This window comes from Petaurus breviceps, unplaced genomic scaffold (genome assembly GCF_028583685.1).
Source record: "Petaurus breviceps papuanus isolate PSGF00001 unplaced genomic scaffold, PetGlider_PUasm1.0 229, whole genome shotgun sequence".
NCBI classification, from domain to species: Eukaryota; Metazoa; Chordata; class Mammalia; order Diprotodontia; family Petauridae; genus Petaurus; species Petaurus breviceps.
Genome location: NW_027185903.1, coordinates 15,798,312 through 15,817,660, shown reverse-complemented (window position 1 = coordinate 15,817,660; position 19,349 = coordinate 15,798,312). Strand labels below are relative to the sequence as shown.

Sequence of the window (19,349 nt, the reverse complement as noted above, 5' to 3'; positions counted from 1 at the left end):
CACACACACACACACACACACACACACACACACACACACACACACAATCTCAGGAAATTCCCTAAGACTAGATTGTAGAGCAGGTGGTGATCTGTATTGTAAAGTGAGTTTACTCACCGGGAGGTTCCCTATACCAATGAAATCACAACAACAAAATACAATGCTATTTTCATGATACACTACTTCTCCTATGAAGATATAAAATTGCTTTATTAACCTAATCCTATTCTACAAACAAAAATTGTTTAAGAGTTTGTTTTGCATCAAACATAAAAGATACGGTCTATTTTAGTCGTGCAGTAACTTTTAGCTCAAAAATCAATGGAAACAGAAAGACTCAATAATCTATGCTAAAAAAAAAACCACATTAGCTTGATTACTAACTGCTGAGGATTCTTAGAATCTTGATGCCAGAAGGAAATCACCTAGTTCTTCTGAATCTTGAATAGCAAAATTTGTATTTGCAGGTCCTAGAAATATCACTTTGACATGAAGATTCATTCGTTCCAATATTTACTAAGCATTTATTGTGTACAAAGCATGTTCTTTGTCCTGCCTTCTAAAAGAGGACCGTGGGCATCAGGATTGTGATGCCTTGACCTGCAAAATTGGACTTAAAGTGAGGGAAGACTATGCAAAGTCACCAGACTCACTTTTTCCTATGATGCCATCTAGGTCCAGTGGTGGCAAGATATAAATCAGAATGACTGGAGATGACCCTGAAGAAGTGGGAGACTTTTTAAGCTAAGGTCTCTCCCCAGGTCTTAATTCCACCGAACCAATGCCCATTCAATGATTAAGGCTAAGTAACACATGAGACAAAGAATTACCTTTTTTACCTAGTCAAACAAACAAACAAACAAAATCAACCCAGGAAGGGGAAAACTCTCAGGGTTTCAGGTCAAAAGAGAAACAACTTTCATTTACATTCACTCCAAGCCACCAAAGGCCCAAACGATTAACACTAAGTGTGGCTTGGGCTGGGATCTATTTCTTTCTGGCCAATACATGAGAGGTAGAGTGAACTGAGAGTAAGGCTCAGTCCTTAAGAAAGAAATCAAGCCCATAAAACCAAGATATCTTGCTAGCATACTGCTTAATCAAAGATAAGACATGCCTAATCAGGCCAACCATTGCTTTTATGGTCTTAGTCCAATTTGCCCATGGAGAAACCATCTATATTTAACAATTCATTAATCAGTTTCTCTTGCTGTTGTGGTTCTGTTCCCTTCCTCATTTTAAAAGAGTAATGATGTCTTGCTCATGGGTGATATCTTGACTCAATGTGAATAAGATTTAAGTGAAACAGAGTTGCACAAAGTCTTATTCTCTCTTCCAGAGTCATTGAAGGCCAGTAGCAAGACAAAAGTCAGGACAACTGGCGATGACTTGGGATGTAGTGGATGCCCTTGGCATCTTCGATGTCTGATCAGGGTCTAAGCACTCCACAGTGCCTGTTCTAGCTGCCTTCATCACCACTGGAACAAATTATTTTTATTTGGCCATTCCACCAGGAAAGTCTTTACATGCTTGGGGTAGACATTTCCCTGCTGCATTGATGGGTTTTAGGCTTGTTGGTGACCTTCAACCTGATTTAGTCTATCTGCAGATATGATTTTACCGAAGTGTAGCCACTGCACATGCCACAGATACTTGCATCAAGTGAGAGGTGGAGGACAAGTCTGACTGGCACCAGGGGTGCCAGTCTTCCTGAACACCCCACACACCCATACACCATACATATATTTCTGGATGGCAGATCAAGGAAGTTGGCCAGGAGTTAGTGCCCTCATATTTCAGCATCTCTGCCATGACCTCCATCATGTAATACTACAAAGATGGCAGAGTGGAAGCAAGAAATTCTATGACCTCCCCCCACAATGGCTTCAAATACCTCTAACATATGACGCTGAACAAATTTTAGAGCTACAGAAACCAAAAAGTGACAGAGAAACAAATCTCCTGCTGAAGGCAGCCTGGCAGGAAGGGTTTAGGTTTAGGTTTAGGTTCATCACAGCCTGCTGGGAGCCGAGCCCAGTCCCCCATGAACCATGTGGATTTGACCCCAATGAAGTAGCAGCAGCCAGAGCATACTTCAGGAGAGTAAATTAACAGCATCTACAATGCTTTCCAGACGTTTCAATCCATAAAAACCAAAAAGAAAGTAAAAGGTCCATCTGGAACTCTGTTGGAAAGGAAGGACGCAGTCAGGCCCTTGCAGCCCGGGGGAGAAGTGGTGGAGGCACAGCTGCTGAAGTGCCTGCCTCACTGCTGCTTCAGGGGCTCCTACCCTACAGATTATAGGTGGACCAAGTGACCCCAGTGACTCAAAGGGTAATCACTCTTGCTTTGACCTGCTTGGATCTGGGTCACTTTCTTGGGTTGTGGTCTTGCGGTGAGAAATGTCAGTTTGACAGTATGGTGTCTATAGAGAAGGTGCCCTCCTCAGACCTCTGACAACATTTGTGAAACCCCCAGCAATTTGGGAAAAATCTCTCCTCTCTGGAAGCTGTTTTCTACCATGGTAAAGAGCTCAAAAGCCAAGTAACTGACTGGCAATATGAGCAAGAAGAGAAAGAATAAAGAGACCATGGAATAGTTTTTGGAGGACAAAAAGGATCAAAGCATGGAATGGGAGGAAGATAACAAAGTTAGACCTACTGCATCAAAAGCTTCCAAGAAAAATATGAACTGATAACAGGCCATGGAGGAGCTCAAGAAGGATTCTGAAAATGGGGGGGGGTGCGCATGGGCCAGAGACAAGATGGTGGAGAAGAAACAGGACATCCACAGGACTCTGGCTTCCACCTCCCTGAATTCATGTAAAAGGGGCCTCTGAACAAACTTTGGAGCTACAGAACCCACAAAATGACACAGAGAAGGTAACCTCCCACTGAGGATAGCCCAGGAGGCCGGCAGGAATCAGCCAGAGCAGAGCCCAGCCCCAGGTGAGCCAGAGGTTATAACCCCAGGGCAGACTTCAACAACATCTCTGGTGGTTTCCAGAATTATCAACACATACATGCTAAGGACAAAGTGAGAGGTCAGTGCAGTGTGAACTTTGGGATCCAGTAGTTGGGAGTGCGTTGGCCTCTTCCCCAGGGGCGAGAAGCCGCTGAGCTGCTGCATTGCAGCCCCCACCATGTGGCAGCTTCAGCTCCTGGCATGCAGAGTGTAGGGGGATGAAGTGACCAGTCTGAGGGGTAATCACTCTTGCTTTAAACTGCTTGGATCTAGAGTGTGGTCTAGGGTAGAGGTCCTGGGGTGCGTGACCAGCTTGCCACAGCATGTGAAGGCTTCAGAGAGGGCACCCAACTAATACCTTTGGCAGCTAAGAAAACCCCAGCATTTTGTAAGAGCTCCCCTGTTTGGTAGCAGAGTCCTACTGTGGCAAAAAGCCAAGGGGTCAAGTGACTGAGGGGCGACATGAGCATGCAAAGGAAGCAAAATAAACAGAGTATCCCAAATTTACACTCCTATTTTGGCGACAAAAAGGATCAAAGCATGGAACAGAAGGAAGACACTGAAGTCAGAACTCCTGCATCAAAAGCTTCAAAGAAAAATACCAGCTGGTTACAGGCCACAGAGGACCTTAAGAAGCAAATAAGAGAAGTCGAGGGAAAAATGGGAACAGAAATGAGAACGATGCAAGAAAATTATGAAATGAGAGTCAACAGACTGACTGAGGAAAATAACATCTTAAAAAATAGACTAACCCAAATGGCAAAAGAGGCTCAAAAAGGCAATGAGGAGAAGAATGCCTTAAAAAGTCAAATTTGCCAGATGGAAAAAGAATCTCAAAAGCTCACTGAGGAGAATCATTCCTTCAAAATTAGACTGGAGCAAATGGAAGCTAGTGACTTTATGAGAAATCAAGATGCTCTTAAACAGATCCAAACAAATGAAAGAATAGAAGACAATGTGAAATATCTCATGGGAAAAACCACTCTAAAAATTATTGGACTACCGGAAAGCCATGATCAAAGAAAGAACCTAGAAATCATCCTCCAAGAAATTCTCAAGGAAAACTGCCCTGATGTTTTAGAACCAGAGAGCAAAACTGAGGTTAAAAGAATCCAATCACCTCCTGAAAAAGATACCAAGAAGAAAATTTCTAGGAATATTATAACCACGTTCCGAAATTCGCATATCAAGGAAAGAATATTACAAGCAGCCAGGAAGAAACAATTTGAATATTGTGGAAACAATCAGAATAACCCAGGATCTGGCAGCTTCTACATTAAAGGATTGAAGGACTTGGAATATGATATTCCGGAGGGCAAAGAAGCTGGGATTTAAAACCAAGAACCACCTACCCAGCAAAACTGACAATAATGTTTCAGGGGAAAATATGATAGAAGACTTTCAAGCATTCTTGATGAAAAAACCAAAGCTGAATAGAACATTTGACTTTCAAATACAAGAAGAAAGAGAAGCATGAGAAGGTAAACAGGGAAAAGAAATCATAAGGAACTTATTAAAATTGAACTATTTCCATTCCTACATGGTAAAATGATAATTGTAACTCATGAGACTTTTCTCAGTATGAGGATAGTTGAAGGGAATATACACACACACACACACACACACACACACACACACACACACATATGTGTGTGTTTATATAGGAGGGTATATGTGCATATGAATACATATGTGAATGTGTGTGTATGTATGTGTGTATATATATATATATGCACTTGTATACAGAGACAGAACGTACAAGATCAGTTGAATAGGAAGGGATGATATAAAAAAAATAAAATTAAGAGGTGAGAGAGGAATGAGAAGAGATAGGGAGAGATAGAATAGGGCAAATTACTTCATATAAAAGACTCAAGAAAACACTGTTACAAAGGAGGGGTAGAACAGGAAGGCAAAAGGGAATGGGTCAACCTTACTCTCATTGAATTTGGCTTAAGGAAGGAATGACATCGTAATGTAATGCCAAGGAAAGGCAACTTCCCAAGGTACAAAATACCAGCATAGGTGCTCTCCATTTTATTCAGTGAAAAATTAAGAACAGAAGATCAAAATATGACATGCTTCAAAATACAGCATTTACTAAGTGTGATTTAATCAAGTACTACCCCACCCCTGGACATTACAATTCATTTAATCAATTACAAAGTCCCTGTTCTAAATACTACTCCACCCCTAGGCTATACATTCATTTAGTCCATCACAAAGCCCCTCTTCTCAAATGGAGATTAGTTTCCAATCATAAGTAAAGTACATTCATTTGTTCAATCACAGAACACAAAAAGGTCAAAAGTTCCCCACCCTTGGATCACAATTGAATCTGCCCCAGAGTTATAACAAGCTTAAGCACAGCATTTAATACCCAAAGAGAGGTCTTTTCTTCATTTTGACCTGAGGCAAGTTCTCAGCAATCTTTGTTCCTGAGAAGACAAAGCTTAGCAAGGCCACAAGATACATTGCCAGTGTCTCCATTAATTCATTCTCTGTCTGCAGAACAGTCCTAGGAACCCTGAAAACATTAGCAAAACCCTCTTCCAGGATTTCTGTAAACATACAACAAGAAAATCCTTCTTCAGGGCTTCTGAACCAACAGCAAGGTTCCAGAACCTCTGCAACAACAGCACTGTCCTTCACCAGTGGACAGAATTCACTCTCTGTCTGCAGAACAGTCTCAGGAGCTCTGAACCAACAGCAAGGTTTCAGAACCTCTGCAACAACAGGACTGTCCTTCACCAGTGGACAAATCTGGCAAAACAATATCAAAATAGACAGACAAAGTACCAGCATAACAGCCATGTCTCCTCAGTCCTTGGCAGCTCTGGGTGGCAGCTCTCAAAAGTCCTGGGCAATTCAAAGTGGCCCTCAGCAATCCTCTCAGTCTCTCTCTGCCTCCAAAGGTGCTGCTTCCAAAAAGTTCTTCTGCCTTTCTCTTTCCTTGTGTCTCTCTAAATTTACGTCATCAGCTCCTCCCAGTTCAGCCCTCTCTTTTCACGTCAACAAGTCCATCCCACCAGTGTGATTCACAAGCTCTGGGTTTTAACATGATCAAACCAAAAACCAAGCCAATACAGGGGAATCTTTAAATTCCATTACTATTATAGATATACACACCAAATTGGGTATCTTATCCTACAGGAAAGTAGGAGGGAAGGGAAAAGAGTGGGGATGATAGAAGGGAGGACAGATTGGGGGGGAAGAGTCATTAGAAGCACCCACTTTTGAAAAGGGACAGGGTCAAAGTAGAAAATAGAATAAGTTGGGGGTGGGATAGGAAGGAAGTAAATATAGTGATTCTTTCACGATATATCTACTATGGAAATGTTTTTCATATCTATATATGCATAACCTATATTGAATCACTTTTCCTCCCAGTAGGGGTGGGTGATGAGGGAAGAAGGAAAAAAATCTGGAAATCAAAGTTTTAAAATCAAATGTTAAATATATACATACACACATATGTATATAATTATTATTTTTATATGCAACTGGGAAATAAGATACACAAGCACTGAAGTATAGGAATTCATCTTGCCCTACTAGAAAGTCAAAGGGGGAATGAGGGAGGATATCAGAGAGAGCAGATTGGGGGAAGGGGTATTTAGTAGGGGATTGTTATTTTGGAGTGGAGGGTAGGGAACGATGAGGAGAAAATTTGTATCTCAAAATCTTGTGGAAATGAATGATGTAAACTAAAAATAAACATATTAAACACAATGTGATACTACTTGAGACTTTCAGAAGTACTTGAACACTGAATGGCAGAACAGGAAGTCCAAACTTTCTGTTCACTAATATCTGTCTAATTTCATTCTGTCAAGGAATTAAAGAACTTTCAAATCAGTTTTCATTATTTATTAATATTCTAGGTAATTTTTAATGCTCGTATGAGACATTAGACATACCTCCCCCCAAAAAAACACCTCTTTGACTATAAATAAGGGGCAGTTTCTTGTTTTCTTTTTTCCTTTTTGAGCATTAGTTACCTTTCTTTAGTAAAAGGGAGAAGATCCCACACAACAGCTGGCAACAACCTCCTTCCTTCTGTCATTTCCTTCCCTTTCCCCCGCCTTCCTCTCTCTTCCAATGAATCCAGCCTGTCTGTGAATTAATGCAGTTGAAACAGGATGAAAAACCTCTGTCTGCAAATGGCCTTTATCAGTTCTATCATTGTGCAGGGCCTACAGGAATTTCCCTATAATCTTAAATGTTGAGAGTATTTTCCCTTCATCATCAATTTTTAAAAAAAATTTTAAATATCCATTTAAATCTCAGTCCCAAGATTTCATCTCTCCCCCTTCCCCTTCCCTTACCTTGAACTATGATATCCAAGGCAGAGCCAAGAGGTCCACTGAGGAGGAATAAAGGTCAATTTTATGCATTGTAATAGCTCAGTTACTTTATTGGAAAAAAAATAGCTTAATTTGAAGAGTCACTCAAAGGGGACCTCAAACAAGTCAGTTTGCCTCTCTGGGAGTCAGTTTCCTCATGTGTAAAGTGAGAGGCCTACATTAGATAGTCTTTACAAGTCCTTTCCAATTCTAAATCTATCATCCTACAGTCTATGAGGGCACTAAGTGTCAGTGCCAGTCCTGAAATCAAGAAAATTCGCCTTTCCAAGTTCAAATCGAGTCTCAGAAACTTACTTGATGTGGGAATTGGGCAAGTCATTTAACCCTGTTTGCCTCAGTTCCTCATCTATAAAAGAAGCTGGAGAAAAAATAGCAACTCACTCTAGTGTCTTTGCCAAGAAAACCCCCATGAAGAGTCAAACACAATAGAACAAAATAGTCTATGAACACAAACTTCAAGATTCAACATGTGTTTTGGGCGGCTAGGTGGTGCAATGAAAAGAGCACCAGTCCTGGAGTCAGGAGGACCTGAGTTCAAATCCGGCCTCAGACACAACACACACACACACACACACACACACACACACACACACACACACACAAGCTGTGTGACCTTGGGCAAGTCACTTAACTCCAAATGCCCTCAAAAAAAAAAAGATTCAATATGTGTAATCTTCAGTTGTGAACTTCTCTAGGTTAATTACATATGCAATATATATTAATGACTTAATTGGGGAATTCTCCTCTTGAGCCTGGCCTTCATTATTCTTGTTGGCATAAACACTAATACTACAAAAACCATTAAAAAGAATATGCCAAACTATACATGTATATTGTTTTTCACATTCAAATACAAACACTCCTATCAACTAAAGGAAATAGTTGACATTAAAGGCAAAGATACTTAACAACCACACAGGAAAGAACAATGAAAAAAAAATTTTTAATTAAATTTTATGTTAATTTTTAGTTTATATCATCCATTTCTATAAGATTTTGAGTTACAAATTTTCTCCCCATCTTTCCCCTACCCACCACTCCAAAATAGCAATTCCACTATATACCCCCTCCCCCAACCTGGTCTCTCCTATATCCTCCCCGCTTACACCTTCAACTTTTTGGTAGGGCAAGATAGATCTACATACCCCAGTGCCTGTATATCTTATTTCCCAGTTGCATGGAAAATAATAATAATAATTTTTTTAAACATTTGATTTTAAACCTTTGAATTCCAGATTCTTTCCCTTCCTCCCTTGTCACCCACCCTTCCTGGGAAGATAAACAATTCAACATATGTTGTACATGTGTAGCTATGCAAAACATTTTCATGGTGGATATATTGTGAAAGACTGACTATATTTAACTCTGTCCTATCCCAACCCCCACTTCTACTATTCTCTACTTTGACACTGTCCCTTTGCAAAAGTGTGTGCTTCCAACTTCCCTCCCCTCCAACTTGCCCTGCCTTCTATCATTCCCCCTCTCATTCCCTTTTCCCCCACTCTCCTGTAGGGTAAGATTCCCTATTTAGTGTGTATGCCAATCCCTCCCTAAGCCAAATTAAATGAGAGTAAGGTTGACCCATTCCCTTTTGCCTTCCTGTTTTTCCCCTCCATTGTAATAGTTTTCTCTTGAGTCTTTTATATGAGGTAAATTACCCTTTTCTCTCTCCCTGTCTCCTCTCATTATATTCCTCTCTCACTTAATTTTATTTTTTAAATATCATCCCTTCCTATTCAACTGATCCTGTGCCCTCTGTCTATGTATACATGTAACATATGTACACACATTCACATATGTATATATGCATGTAAACATATATATTCCCTTCAACTATCCTCATACTGAAAAAAGTTTTATGAGTTACAATTATTGTTCTACCATCTAGGAATGGAAATAGTTGAACTTTGATTAAGTTCCTTATGATTTCATTTTCCTGTTTACCTTCTCATGCTTCTTGTATTTGAATGTCAAATTTTTCTATTTAACTCTGGTTTTTTCATCAAGAATGCTTGAAAGTCCTCTATTTCATTGAATGACCATATCTTCCCCTGAAACATTATACTCAGTCTTGCTGGATAGGTGATTCTTGGTTTTAATCCTAGCTCTCCAGAATATCATATTCTAAGTCCTTTGATCCCGTAATGTAGAAGCTGCTACTAGATCCTGTGTTATCCTGATTGTTTCCACAATGCTCAAATTGTTTCTTTCTGGCTGCTTGTAATATTCTCTCCTTGATATGGGAACTCCGGGAACTTGGCTATAATATTCCTAGGAGTTTTCATTTTGGGATCTTTTTCAAGAGGTCATAGGTGAATTCTTTCAATTTCTATTTTGCCCTCTGGCTCTAAAGATCAGGGCAATTTTCCTTGAGAATTTCTTGAAGGATGATTTTTAGGCTCTTTTTTTGATCATGGCTTTCAGGTAGCCCAATAATTTTTAAATGATCTCTCGTGGATCTATTTTCCAGGTCAGTGGTCTTTCCATTAAGATATTTCAAATTGCCTTCTAATTTTTCATTTGTTTGGATCTCTTTAATAGTATCTTGATTTCTCATAAAGTCATTAGCTTCCATTTGCTCCAAGGTAATTCTGAAGGAATTATTCTCTTCAGTGAGCTTTTGAAATTCCTTTTCCATCTGGCAAATCAGGCTTTTTAAGGCATTCTTCTCCTCATTGGCTTTTTGGGCATCTTTTGCCATTTGAGTTAGTCTACTTTTTAAGGTGTTACCTTCTTCAGTAAGGTTGTTGACTCACTTTTCATGATTTTCTTGCATCATTCTCATTTCTCTTTCCAATTTTTCCTCCTCTTCTCTCAATTGATTTTCAAAATTCTTCTTGAGCTCCTCCATGGCCTATAAGCAGTTCATGTTTTTCTTGGAAGCTTTTGGTGCAGGAGTTCTGCAATGAGTTCATTGTCTTCCTCCTGTTCTATGCTTTGAACCTTTTGTCCCCAAAAAAGGAATCTAAGGTTTGACTGCTGTGCTTGCTTTGCTTTCTTTGCTTACTCATGTTGCCATTCAATTATTTGACTTTTGAGCTCTTTGCCACAGTAGAACTCTGCTTCCAGAGGAGAGAGCTTTTTCCCAAATCACTGGGGTTTTTGTAGCTGCTGGAACTATTAGGAGGGCACCATCTCTACAGCCCCCACAAGCTCTGGTTCACTGGTCACACACCTCAGGAGCACAACCCAAGACCGCGTTCCAGATCCAGGCAGGTTAAAGCAAGAGGGATTACCCTCTGAATGTTCGCTTGGCCCCCCTACAATCTGCAGGCCAGGAGCTCTAAAGCAGCCATGTGAAGGCAGCTGCAAGGCTTGTGCACCTCCACCCCTTCTTGTTCCAGAAGCAGAGGGCAGACCGCACCTCTATCCCCGCCCCAGTTACAAAAGAGTTCTACACTGACCTCTCACTTTTACTTTGGCATTTATGGGTTGATTATTCTAGAAGCTGCTGCTACTGCTGCTGCTGATCCACTCTCCTGAAGTCCACTGAAGCTGCTGGTCAGGGCCGCCCTGGGGCTAACACCACGGGCTCATGTGGGGCTGGGCTTGGCTCCCAGCTTGCTGTGATGGACCGTTCCTGCTCGCCTCCCTTCAGCAGGAGATTTGTTTCTCTCTGTCATTTTGTGGGTTCTGCAGCTTCAAAATTTGTTTAGGGTCATACTTTGTGAGTATTTGAGGTGGTTACGGGGGTAGCTCAGAGTTTTCTTGCTTCTACATGGCCATCTTGGCTCCGTCCCCACAATGAAAAAAATTTAAACAATTCTGTTTTAATTTCTGATATTCATCTTAAAGTTACTTTTTTTCATAAAGGTTCTTTGACTGCATAAGAAATGTTTAGGGTCTGATAATATGTTCCTATAAAATGGAAGATGCAGTGAAACTCAAAATATTTGTGGAAATATTAAAACCTTATTATTATCATGATACCACCATACATTTGTACAGTCTTTAAAATTTCAGAAAATTCCTTTTTTTTAAATACATTATCTCATTCACAGCAGAATACACTGGCATTAAAACGTTCAAACAGAAACATTAAAACCTTCAAACAGTTCAGTTTGCTACCCACGATTCTCTCACAAAGACTATCTCTGCTGTAGTTTAATCTTTTGGTAAGGTGGGAGAAGAGTACATACCTCTGATTTCATTGTTTAGGGTCTTAATGAGGAAACTCCCTCTACCAATGCAAATAGGCACTTGTTTTACTGTGTGTTGTTAGAGAATTGCCAGAAATACTGAGTTTAACTCGAACCGAGATCTTCGTGCCTAGGACCAACTCTCCATCCACAATACCAATCTTCCTTTCAAATTAGTCATAATCATTACATTATCATTTTCCTCTTCTTTCTTCATGGGAAAAATACAAATAACCCAAATGTTTTAAATCATAGGCTATAACTGTGAAAATAATCTGTCTACAGAAATGTTGAATGATAGAGTAAGTGAAGTGATAAATGTGGAAAATTTCAATTGCCCTAATTCACATGTTAATGAGTAACTTAATTTCTCTGGGTTTCTGTTTTAGACTTATTAGATTAATAGGCTCAGTTACAATTTTCTTTAAATAGAAATGAATTTAATTGACTCACTAAGTACTTAGCATATAAAATTTCTATACGAAGCTGAAGAGAACATACAGATAAAGAAGACCTGGCTCTATTCCTTAATAGCAACCAGAGCTTCTATTTGTATAACACTTTGCAGTTTTCAGAGGACTCAAGGAACAAATTATTTAGGAGTGACAAAGTATATACACAAAGCTAGCAGTGGGAGTAGTTACAGGATACTTATAAACAGAATGCCACAGAAGCATAGAAGTATGGGCAATGACTTGGGTTTGGCAGGGAGGAAGAAGAGATATAGAATACTACAAAGACTTAGGAGAACTGGGTCCTATCTGATGGCCTAGTATTTATCTTCATTCTTGACCTCTTTACAGCTTTTGACACTGTAGACCACTTCTGTCCTTTCCCCAGTCAGTTTTTGTGACGCTGGTCTTTCCTGTTTCTCCACTTACCTGTCTGACTCCTCTTCGTTCTTCTTAATGGTGGATGTCCTCATTTCCTGAGACTGTCTGCCTCTATCTCTTTTCCTTCTCTTTCTCTCTCTCCACTCTCTTCCTCATCTATCTTACCCCCTATTACCCCTTTGTCTCTCTCTTTTCCTCTTCCCTTAATTTCATACTCTCCACCTTTCTCCTCCCCTCCTCCATTTATTCTCTTGGAAGTAGGACCAGCACCCTCAGGGTTCAATTACCATGTCTATGCAGATGACTGACTTATGGTTCTATATATCTAGCCCTGCTCTCTCTCCTGAGCTCCATTATCAATTACTTCCTCAACATCTCCTCTTGGATATACTGTAAGAATCTTAAACTCACACATCCAAAATGGAATTCATTATCATTCCCCTTCAACTCACCCCCTCCTTCCATTTTCCCTTTTTGTATGGTGGGTACCATTTTATAATTCTTCTAACCACCCAAGTTTGCAACCTTGAAGTCATCCTCAATTCTTCTCTCTCTTCCTATATTCAACTAGTTGCCTAGTTTTACTTTGCCTAGTTTTACTTTAACAATCTCTCTCACATCTAACTGTAATCTCTCCCTTAATTTGAGAGTAATTAAATTCAAATACTAGTCTTATAGTTAAATTCCTCACACCTGGACTATTGCAGTAGACTCCTAATTTGCCATTTCCCTTATTAAGAACCTTTCATGTAGAGGGAGTGTGGGAAAACTGGGACACTAATGCATTGTTGGTGGAGTTGTGAACTGATCCAACCATTCTGGAGAACAATTTGAAACCTTGTCCAAAGGGCTATCAAATTGTGCAAACTCTTTGATTCAGCAAACCATATCGACCTCACCTACTGTGAGGTCTATATCCCAAAGACATAAAAATAAAGGGGTGGGGGGAGCACCTATCTGTAAAAAAAAAAATATTTATAGTAGCTCTTTTAGTTGTGATTAAGAATTGGTTATTGAGGGGCAGCCAGGTAGCAAAGCAAGTAAGAGCACCGGCTCCAGTGTCGGGATGACCTGGGGATCAAATCCAGGCTCCGATACTTAGCACCACACCCAGAAATAACTGGTCATGTAACCGTGAGCAAGTTACTTAACCCTGATTGCTTTAAAAAAAAAAAAAGAATTTGATATTGAAGAGATGCCCATCAATTGGGCAAGTTATGGTATAAAACAAGCTATGGTATATGATTGTGATGGAATATTATTGTGCTATAAGAAAGGACAAGCAGGATGATTTCAGAAAACCATGGAAAGATTTACATGAGCAGATGTAAAGTGAAGTGAACAGAACAAAGAGAACATTACACACAGTAACAGCAATATTGTTTGATGAAGAACTGTGAATGACTTATTCTCAGCAATACAATGATCCAAGAAAATCCCAAAGGACTAATGATGAAGCATGCTATCTGCCTCCAGAGAAAGAACTGATGTTATCTGAATACAGACTGAAACACACTATTTTTCACTTCCTTTCATTCTTTTTCTTTTATTCCTGTCTTCTTGTACAAAATGACTAACATGGAAATGTTTTCCATGATCACACATATATAACCTATATATGATTACTTACCATTTCAGGGAGGTAGGAAGGGAGTGAAGAATAAAATTTGAAACAAAACTTTTTTTCAAAATGTTTTAAAAAATTGTTTTAACATGTAATTGGGGGAAAAATTTAATATATATTTTTTAAAAAAAAGAACCTTTCATGACTACAAATTGTTTCTAGGATCAAATATAAACTCCTCTGCTTGGCACTTGAGGCACTTGACAGTAAGGGTCCAGAAAAAATTTCCATACTTAGTTCACACTCAATTTCAACTCTGTGTTGTAACTGAATCAACTTACTTGCTACTCCCCAAATATGGCTCTCTATCTTCCACCTCACTGTTTTCATACAGACTGTTCTGCATGCCTTGAATGCATTTCCTACTCACTTCTACCTCTTAAGGGTCCTTAGCTTCCACCAAGACTCAGCTTGGGTACCATTTGCCATGGAAAACCTTTCCTGATCTCACTAAGTTGTTGGTACTCTATGCCTCCTCAAATTATCTTGTATTTGTTCACCTGCGTACATATTGTATGCTCCCAGTTGAATTTAAATTCCCTTTGGGAAAGATCTGTAGATACGAGCATGCTGTAGGCACTCCATAAACACTTGTTTATTTGAACAGAATACATCATGTAGGTACAATTGGCCGATACTGGAAAGGAAGAATTTACTGACAGGAAGGAAACAAGCATTTATTAAGTACCTACTGTGTACCACAACAGCGCTAAGCACTTTTCAAATATTATCTCACTCAATCTGTGCAGCAACACTTGGAGGTAGGTGCTGTTTATGATCCCCATTTCAAAAATGATGAAACTAAGGAAGAGAGGGTAAGTCACTTGCTCAGCCAGAGTCTCACTATTAGGAAATGTCTGAGTCTGCATTTGAACTCAGATCTTTCTAATTTCATCCACTGTGCCACCTAGCTGTTGATAGGGAACAAAGAGAAGAAAGTCCAATATTTCAAATCTTAGAAGAGAGGTTTAGTAGATAGGCAGGCTGGACTTAGAGACAGGAAGACTGGTATGACTGTACAGTAGTCAATTACCTTTTTTTTTTGAGGGGGGGGGCAAAGCAATCAGGGTTAAGTGACTTGCCTAGGGTCACACAGCTCGTAAGTGTCAAGTGTTGGAAGTCAAATTCAAACTTGGTCCTCCTGCCTTCAGGGACAGTGTTCTCTCTCTCTCTCTGACATAATTCTGACTTAAGCAACTAAATTCAAATAAGGACTTGGCCATCTGAGAATAGCTTACACAGTATAAAATTTGTTAAATTAATAATTTCTTTTTAAAATAAAAGGTAATTATTTATCTGTGGCATGTGTTCCATATCTTTAATTCCTCACTTTAAGACTACTTATAATAGAGGGTGTTGTACAAACTTTTGGCATTTAAGGCCCTCCACAATTCACTTCTAAGCTTCCTCTCATTGCTTCTCTCACAATACTCTTCTGCATTCTCTGTTCCATGCAAACCCAAGACAGCTCACTGGTCCCTGCCCTTGTTCATCATTTTCCCCACCTGCCATTCATGAAGGCTGTTCCCCTCACCTGGAGATGACTTCCTCTACTTTTCCCATCGACTAAGATTCTATTTCTTCTTCTTCCCAGGTCTAGTTGAGGCCTGCTTCCTTTCCTCATGTCTCAGCTCTCAAATTTTCTTATAAACATTTTCACAGATCTCTCCTGTGCCCCCATCACACTATCTTGTTGTCTTACTTGTGTACATCTCCTTTCTTACACTATATTCCCCTTAGTCAAGGAAAGTATCTTTTTTCACCTATGTATCCTCAGTTATTTGCCACATAATAGTCACCTAATAAATGTTGGCAGAACCGAACTGATGTTTGTTTGTAATTTGCTTATTACTTCCCTGTTCCAGACACTACCACATCCAAGAATTCCTTTAGAATTCAAAGGATACACTCAAAGACAAAAGCAGCCTTTCACTTGAGTCCTCACAAAATTAGTTATGAAACACATAATTCCTTATGCTCACTGCACATAAAAAGCAATAGCATGTCTCTTTTTAAACATGAAATGTAACAGAAAGCCTGCCTCACACTCATCTGTGGCCAATTTCTAATCATTTTAATACACTGGCACTGATTCTTTTAGGGCCACAAGTTCACGTCCCAGCTGGGGACTCAAATACTTAATAGAAACATGAAGAATTAGAATAAATGTTGTGGTGTAAGCAGAAGGGGAATGGATGCCTTTCTTTAATGGTACCAATCAAATTCACAAATGACTGAAGCAGAGGATGAAGTAGAGCCCAGAATTGTCATTAGAAGGCAGAAGGGTAAGAAAGGGGGGTAAAGAAAGCCCAAAATATCAGAGTTCCAAATAATAATAATTCTACCAGAAACTACTGCTGCCTAGGGAAATTACTGTTAAAAGAGTCCCAAAACTTTTTTGTGAACTGGTTTGAGGGCCTTTCCCTCACCCCAAATCCCTGCAGGAATACCAACAAAGTAAAAGCAGTTGAGAGAACAAAATGTTGGGTTTTAGCAGTAAGCCATAGACAATCAGTTACCTTATAACGTGTTTGTTCCACATCATAGATCTTTTTATCTGAGACCATTTTAGGGGCAAAAAACTTGGCCAATTTTGCAAGGTAAACTCCATTTCTTAGTCCTTCTTCCAGTTCAGTGGTTGGTGGCAATTCTTCAACTAGACAGACTTCCATCCACCTGCAAATACAAGAGACTCAAGATTATTCCAGGAAGTTGACTTTTTGAAAACAAAGAAGACAACATTTTATGGCATTTGGGCATAAAAATGGTCCAGGCTAAGATAAATAATATCTTCAAGGTAATGAGCAGTCTGGAAGAGATTTTGGCTGAGGCAGGGGTTAAGAGCATAGGCAAGGAAAACCACAGAACAATGAAATTCTTTCTCTCTGTCTTCCCGTCCCTTTCCCCTCTCTCTGTCTCTCTGTCTGTCTCCCCCCTTCCTTCCCCCCCACTATCAACCTTAGCTCAATGTAAATGTTTGTTCTACAGAAGGAAAAAGCCAAGGTGCCTTTGCAGGGTGGAACTAAGACTTAACAGCATAAATCGGCATTGTCACTAAGGGAATTATACTTGAAATAGAAGAACCTACAAAAAATTTCCACATCTAGGGTTGCATGAATCCAAGTTGAACATTTAGAAAGGGATAGTCCCACAGCAGGATTATTTTTTACAATGGTAGAGCGAAACTTGTATTCTTTTTTTTTTTTTTTAAAGCAGTTGGGGTTAAGTAACTTGCCCAAGGTTGCACGGCCAGTTCTTTTGTGTGGGTGTTAAGTATCTGAGGCCCGAACTGATCCCTGGTCTTCCCAACTCTGGGGCCAGCGCTCTTACTCACTGCGCCACCTAGCCACCCCTTGAAACTTGTATTCTTAAATGAGGTAGTGGAAAAAACACTGGATTTGCAGTTCAAAGATCTAGGCTCACATCCCAGCTCTGATGCTTACTAGCCATGTGGCCTCCAGCACATCTGTGGGTCTTTTTCCTCATCTGTAAAGCGGAGGGAAGATACTTGCTCTACCCACCTTCATGGGGTAGAGCATTCTACATTGTTGCAAAGATGAGATAAAATTAATATATAAAAAGTGCAATATAAACTACAAAGTGCTATAAAAATGTCAACTATAATTACTTGTTACTGAATAATCATTGTGGAACTCAAAAGAAGAAAAAATAGGGCACAGAGGTTACTATGGACCCAAGGATATCATTCATGACTCATTTCTGTGGAAGGCCAACAGTCACTGAATGTCCACTGAGGGTAATTAAAAGGGAACATTATTGAGAGTCATAGGTTTTGAGTTGAAAGGGCACTTTAGACACCATCTAATGCAGAAGTTCCCACACTTATTTGACCTATATCCCCCTTTAAAAAAAAAAGTTCTCAGCACCTCCCTGGAAATCTACTTTCAGTTTTGAAATTTGTGTCATTTCAAAAATATAAAAAATATTTTTAAAAAAAGTTGCATCTTAAATTTAATGATTTATTATAATTTAATTATAATTAACATTATAATTAAATTATAATGTTCCTGAATTGAAATTTTGATGACGTGATATTGCATCATGTAACCAACATAGCATCATATTGTAAACAAGTCATTACACACACGTATTCCTACTAATGCATACTAGACATCACAAACAATGTGCAACACACTGCCTGCTAACACTTGCTTGTTAAGACCTGTGGGTGACAATTGGGTATCTTACCCTAAAGGAAAGTAGGGGGAAAGGGGACAAGAGGGGGGATGATAGAGAGGAGGGCAGATTGGGGGAGAGGGTAGTTAGAAGCAAACATTTTTGAGAAGGGACAGGGTCAAAGGAAAAAATAGAATAAGTGGGGGGCAGGATAGGATGGAGGGAATTATAGTTAGTCTTCACAATATAACTACTATGGAAATGATTTTGTACACATGTACAACCTACATTGAATTGCTTATCTTCCCAGTGGGGGCAGTTGAGGAGGCAAGAAGGAAAAAAGATCTGAAAATCAAAGTGTAAAAATAAATGTTTTTTAAAAAAATGTGCTTTTTACATGCAACTGGGAAATAAGATATACAGGCACTGGGGTACAGAAATCCATCTTCTCCTACTAGAAAATTAGGGGGATGATGGGGAATATATAAGAAAGAACAGATTGAGGGCAGGGGCATTCAGTAGGCTTGCCATTTTGGGATGGAGGTAGGGGAAAGACGGGGAGAAAACATTGTAACTCAAAATCTTGTGGGAATGAATGTTGAAAACCAAAAATAAATTAATTAAAGCATAAAAAAAAAAGACCTGTGGGTAGATGTGACCACTGATTGGTTATAATTTGCATTTTGTGTGTTTATGTGTAAAAGAATGTAATCACTATGACTTTTAACTGTAACAGAACAGATGAAACATATACAAATGGTTTTTCAAAATTGTCTTATCTTCTCAAGTCCTTATGCTTCCACAGGTCCCTTATTTTTATTCAACACTCTCCCCACCCCCCCCAATAGCACCTGAGGCTATTATTTTTGTGTCTAAATATTACAGAGTACTGAATTTTGTTGTATTCTCCTACAAATGTGAGAAACAGAAAATAATGATATTTTTCTACTCTTTAAAGTAAAAAAAACAGGGAACATAGGCTATTTAATAAATAATAAAAATTACAGCTCTGTTCTACAAGATGGCTGGTTAAGTCTGAAAGCAATAGAAACAGATCCAATAATACCACTACTAGGGCTGTAGTCCAAATAGCTCAAAAGAAGAACAAAAAGATTAAACATACAAAAATATTTGTAGCAACATCTTTTTACCAGGCAAAAAAAAAAAATGTAAACTGAGAGCGTACTTAACAATTGAGGAATAGGTAAATGTTTGTGTGTGTGTGTGTGTGTGTGTGTGTGAGAGAGACAGAGAGAGAGACAGAGACAGAGAGAGAGACAGAGAG

At 39.3% G+C, this 19,349-nt stretch overlaps 1 protein-coding gene across 1 annotated transcript in view; it reads right to left on the bottom strand.

Annotated features, from left to right (window-relative positions):
* IQGAP2 (IQ motif containing GTPase activating protein 2) overlaps nucleotides 1-19,349 on the bottom strand; it is a 369,993-nt gene that overhangs the window by 166,382 nt on the left and 184,262 nt on the right. The window contains exon 3 of the mRNA XM_069096257.1: nucleotides 16,447-16,603. Coding sequence (XP_068952358.1) covers nucleotides 16,447-16,603 — 157 coding nt within the window. The remainder of the gene's footprint in view (nucleotides 1-16,446; nucleotides 16,604-19,349) is intronic.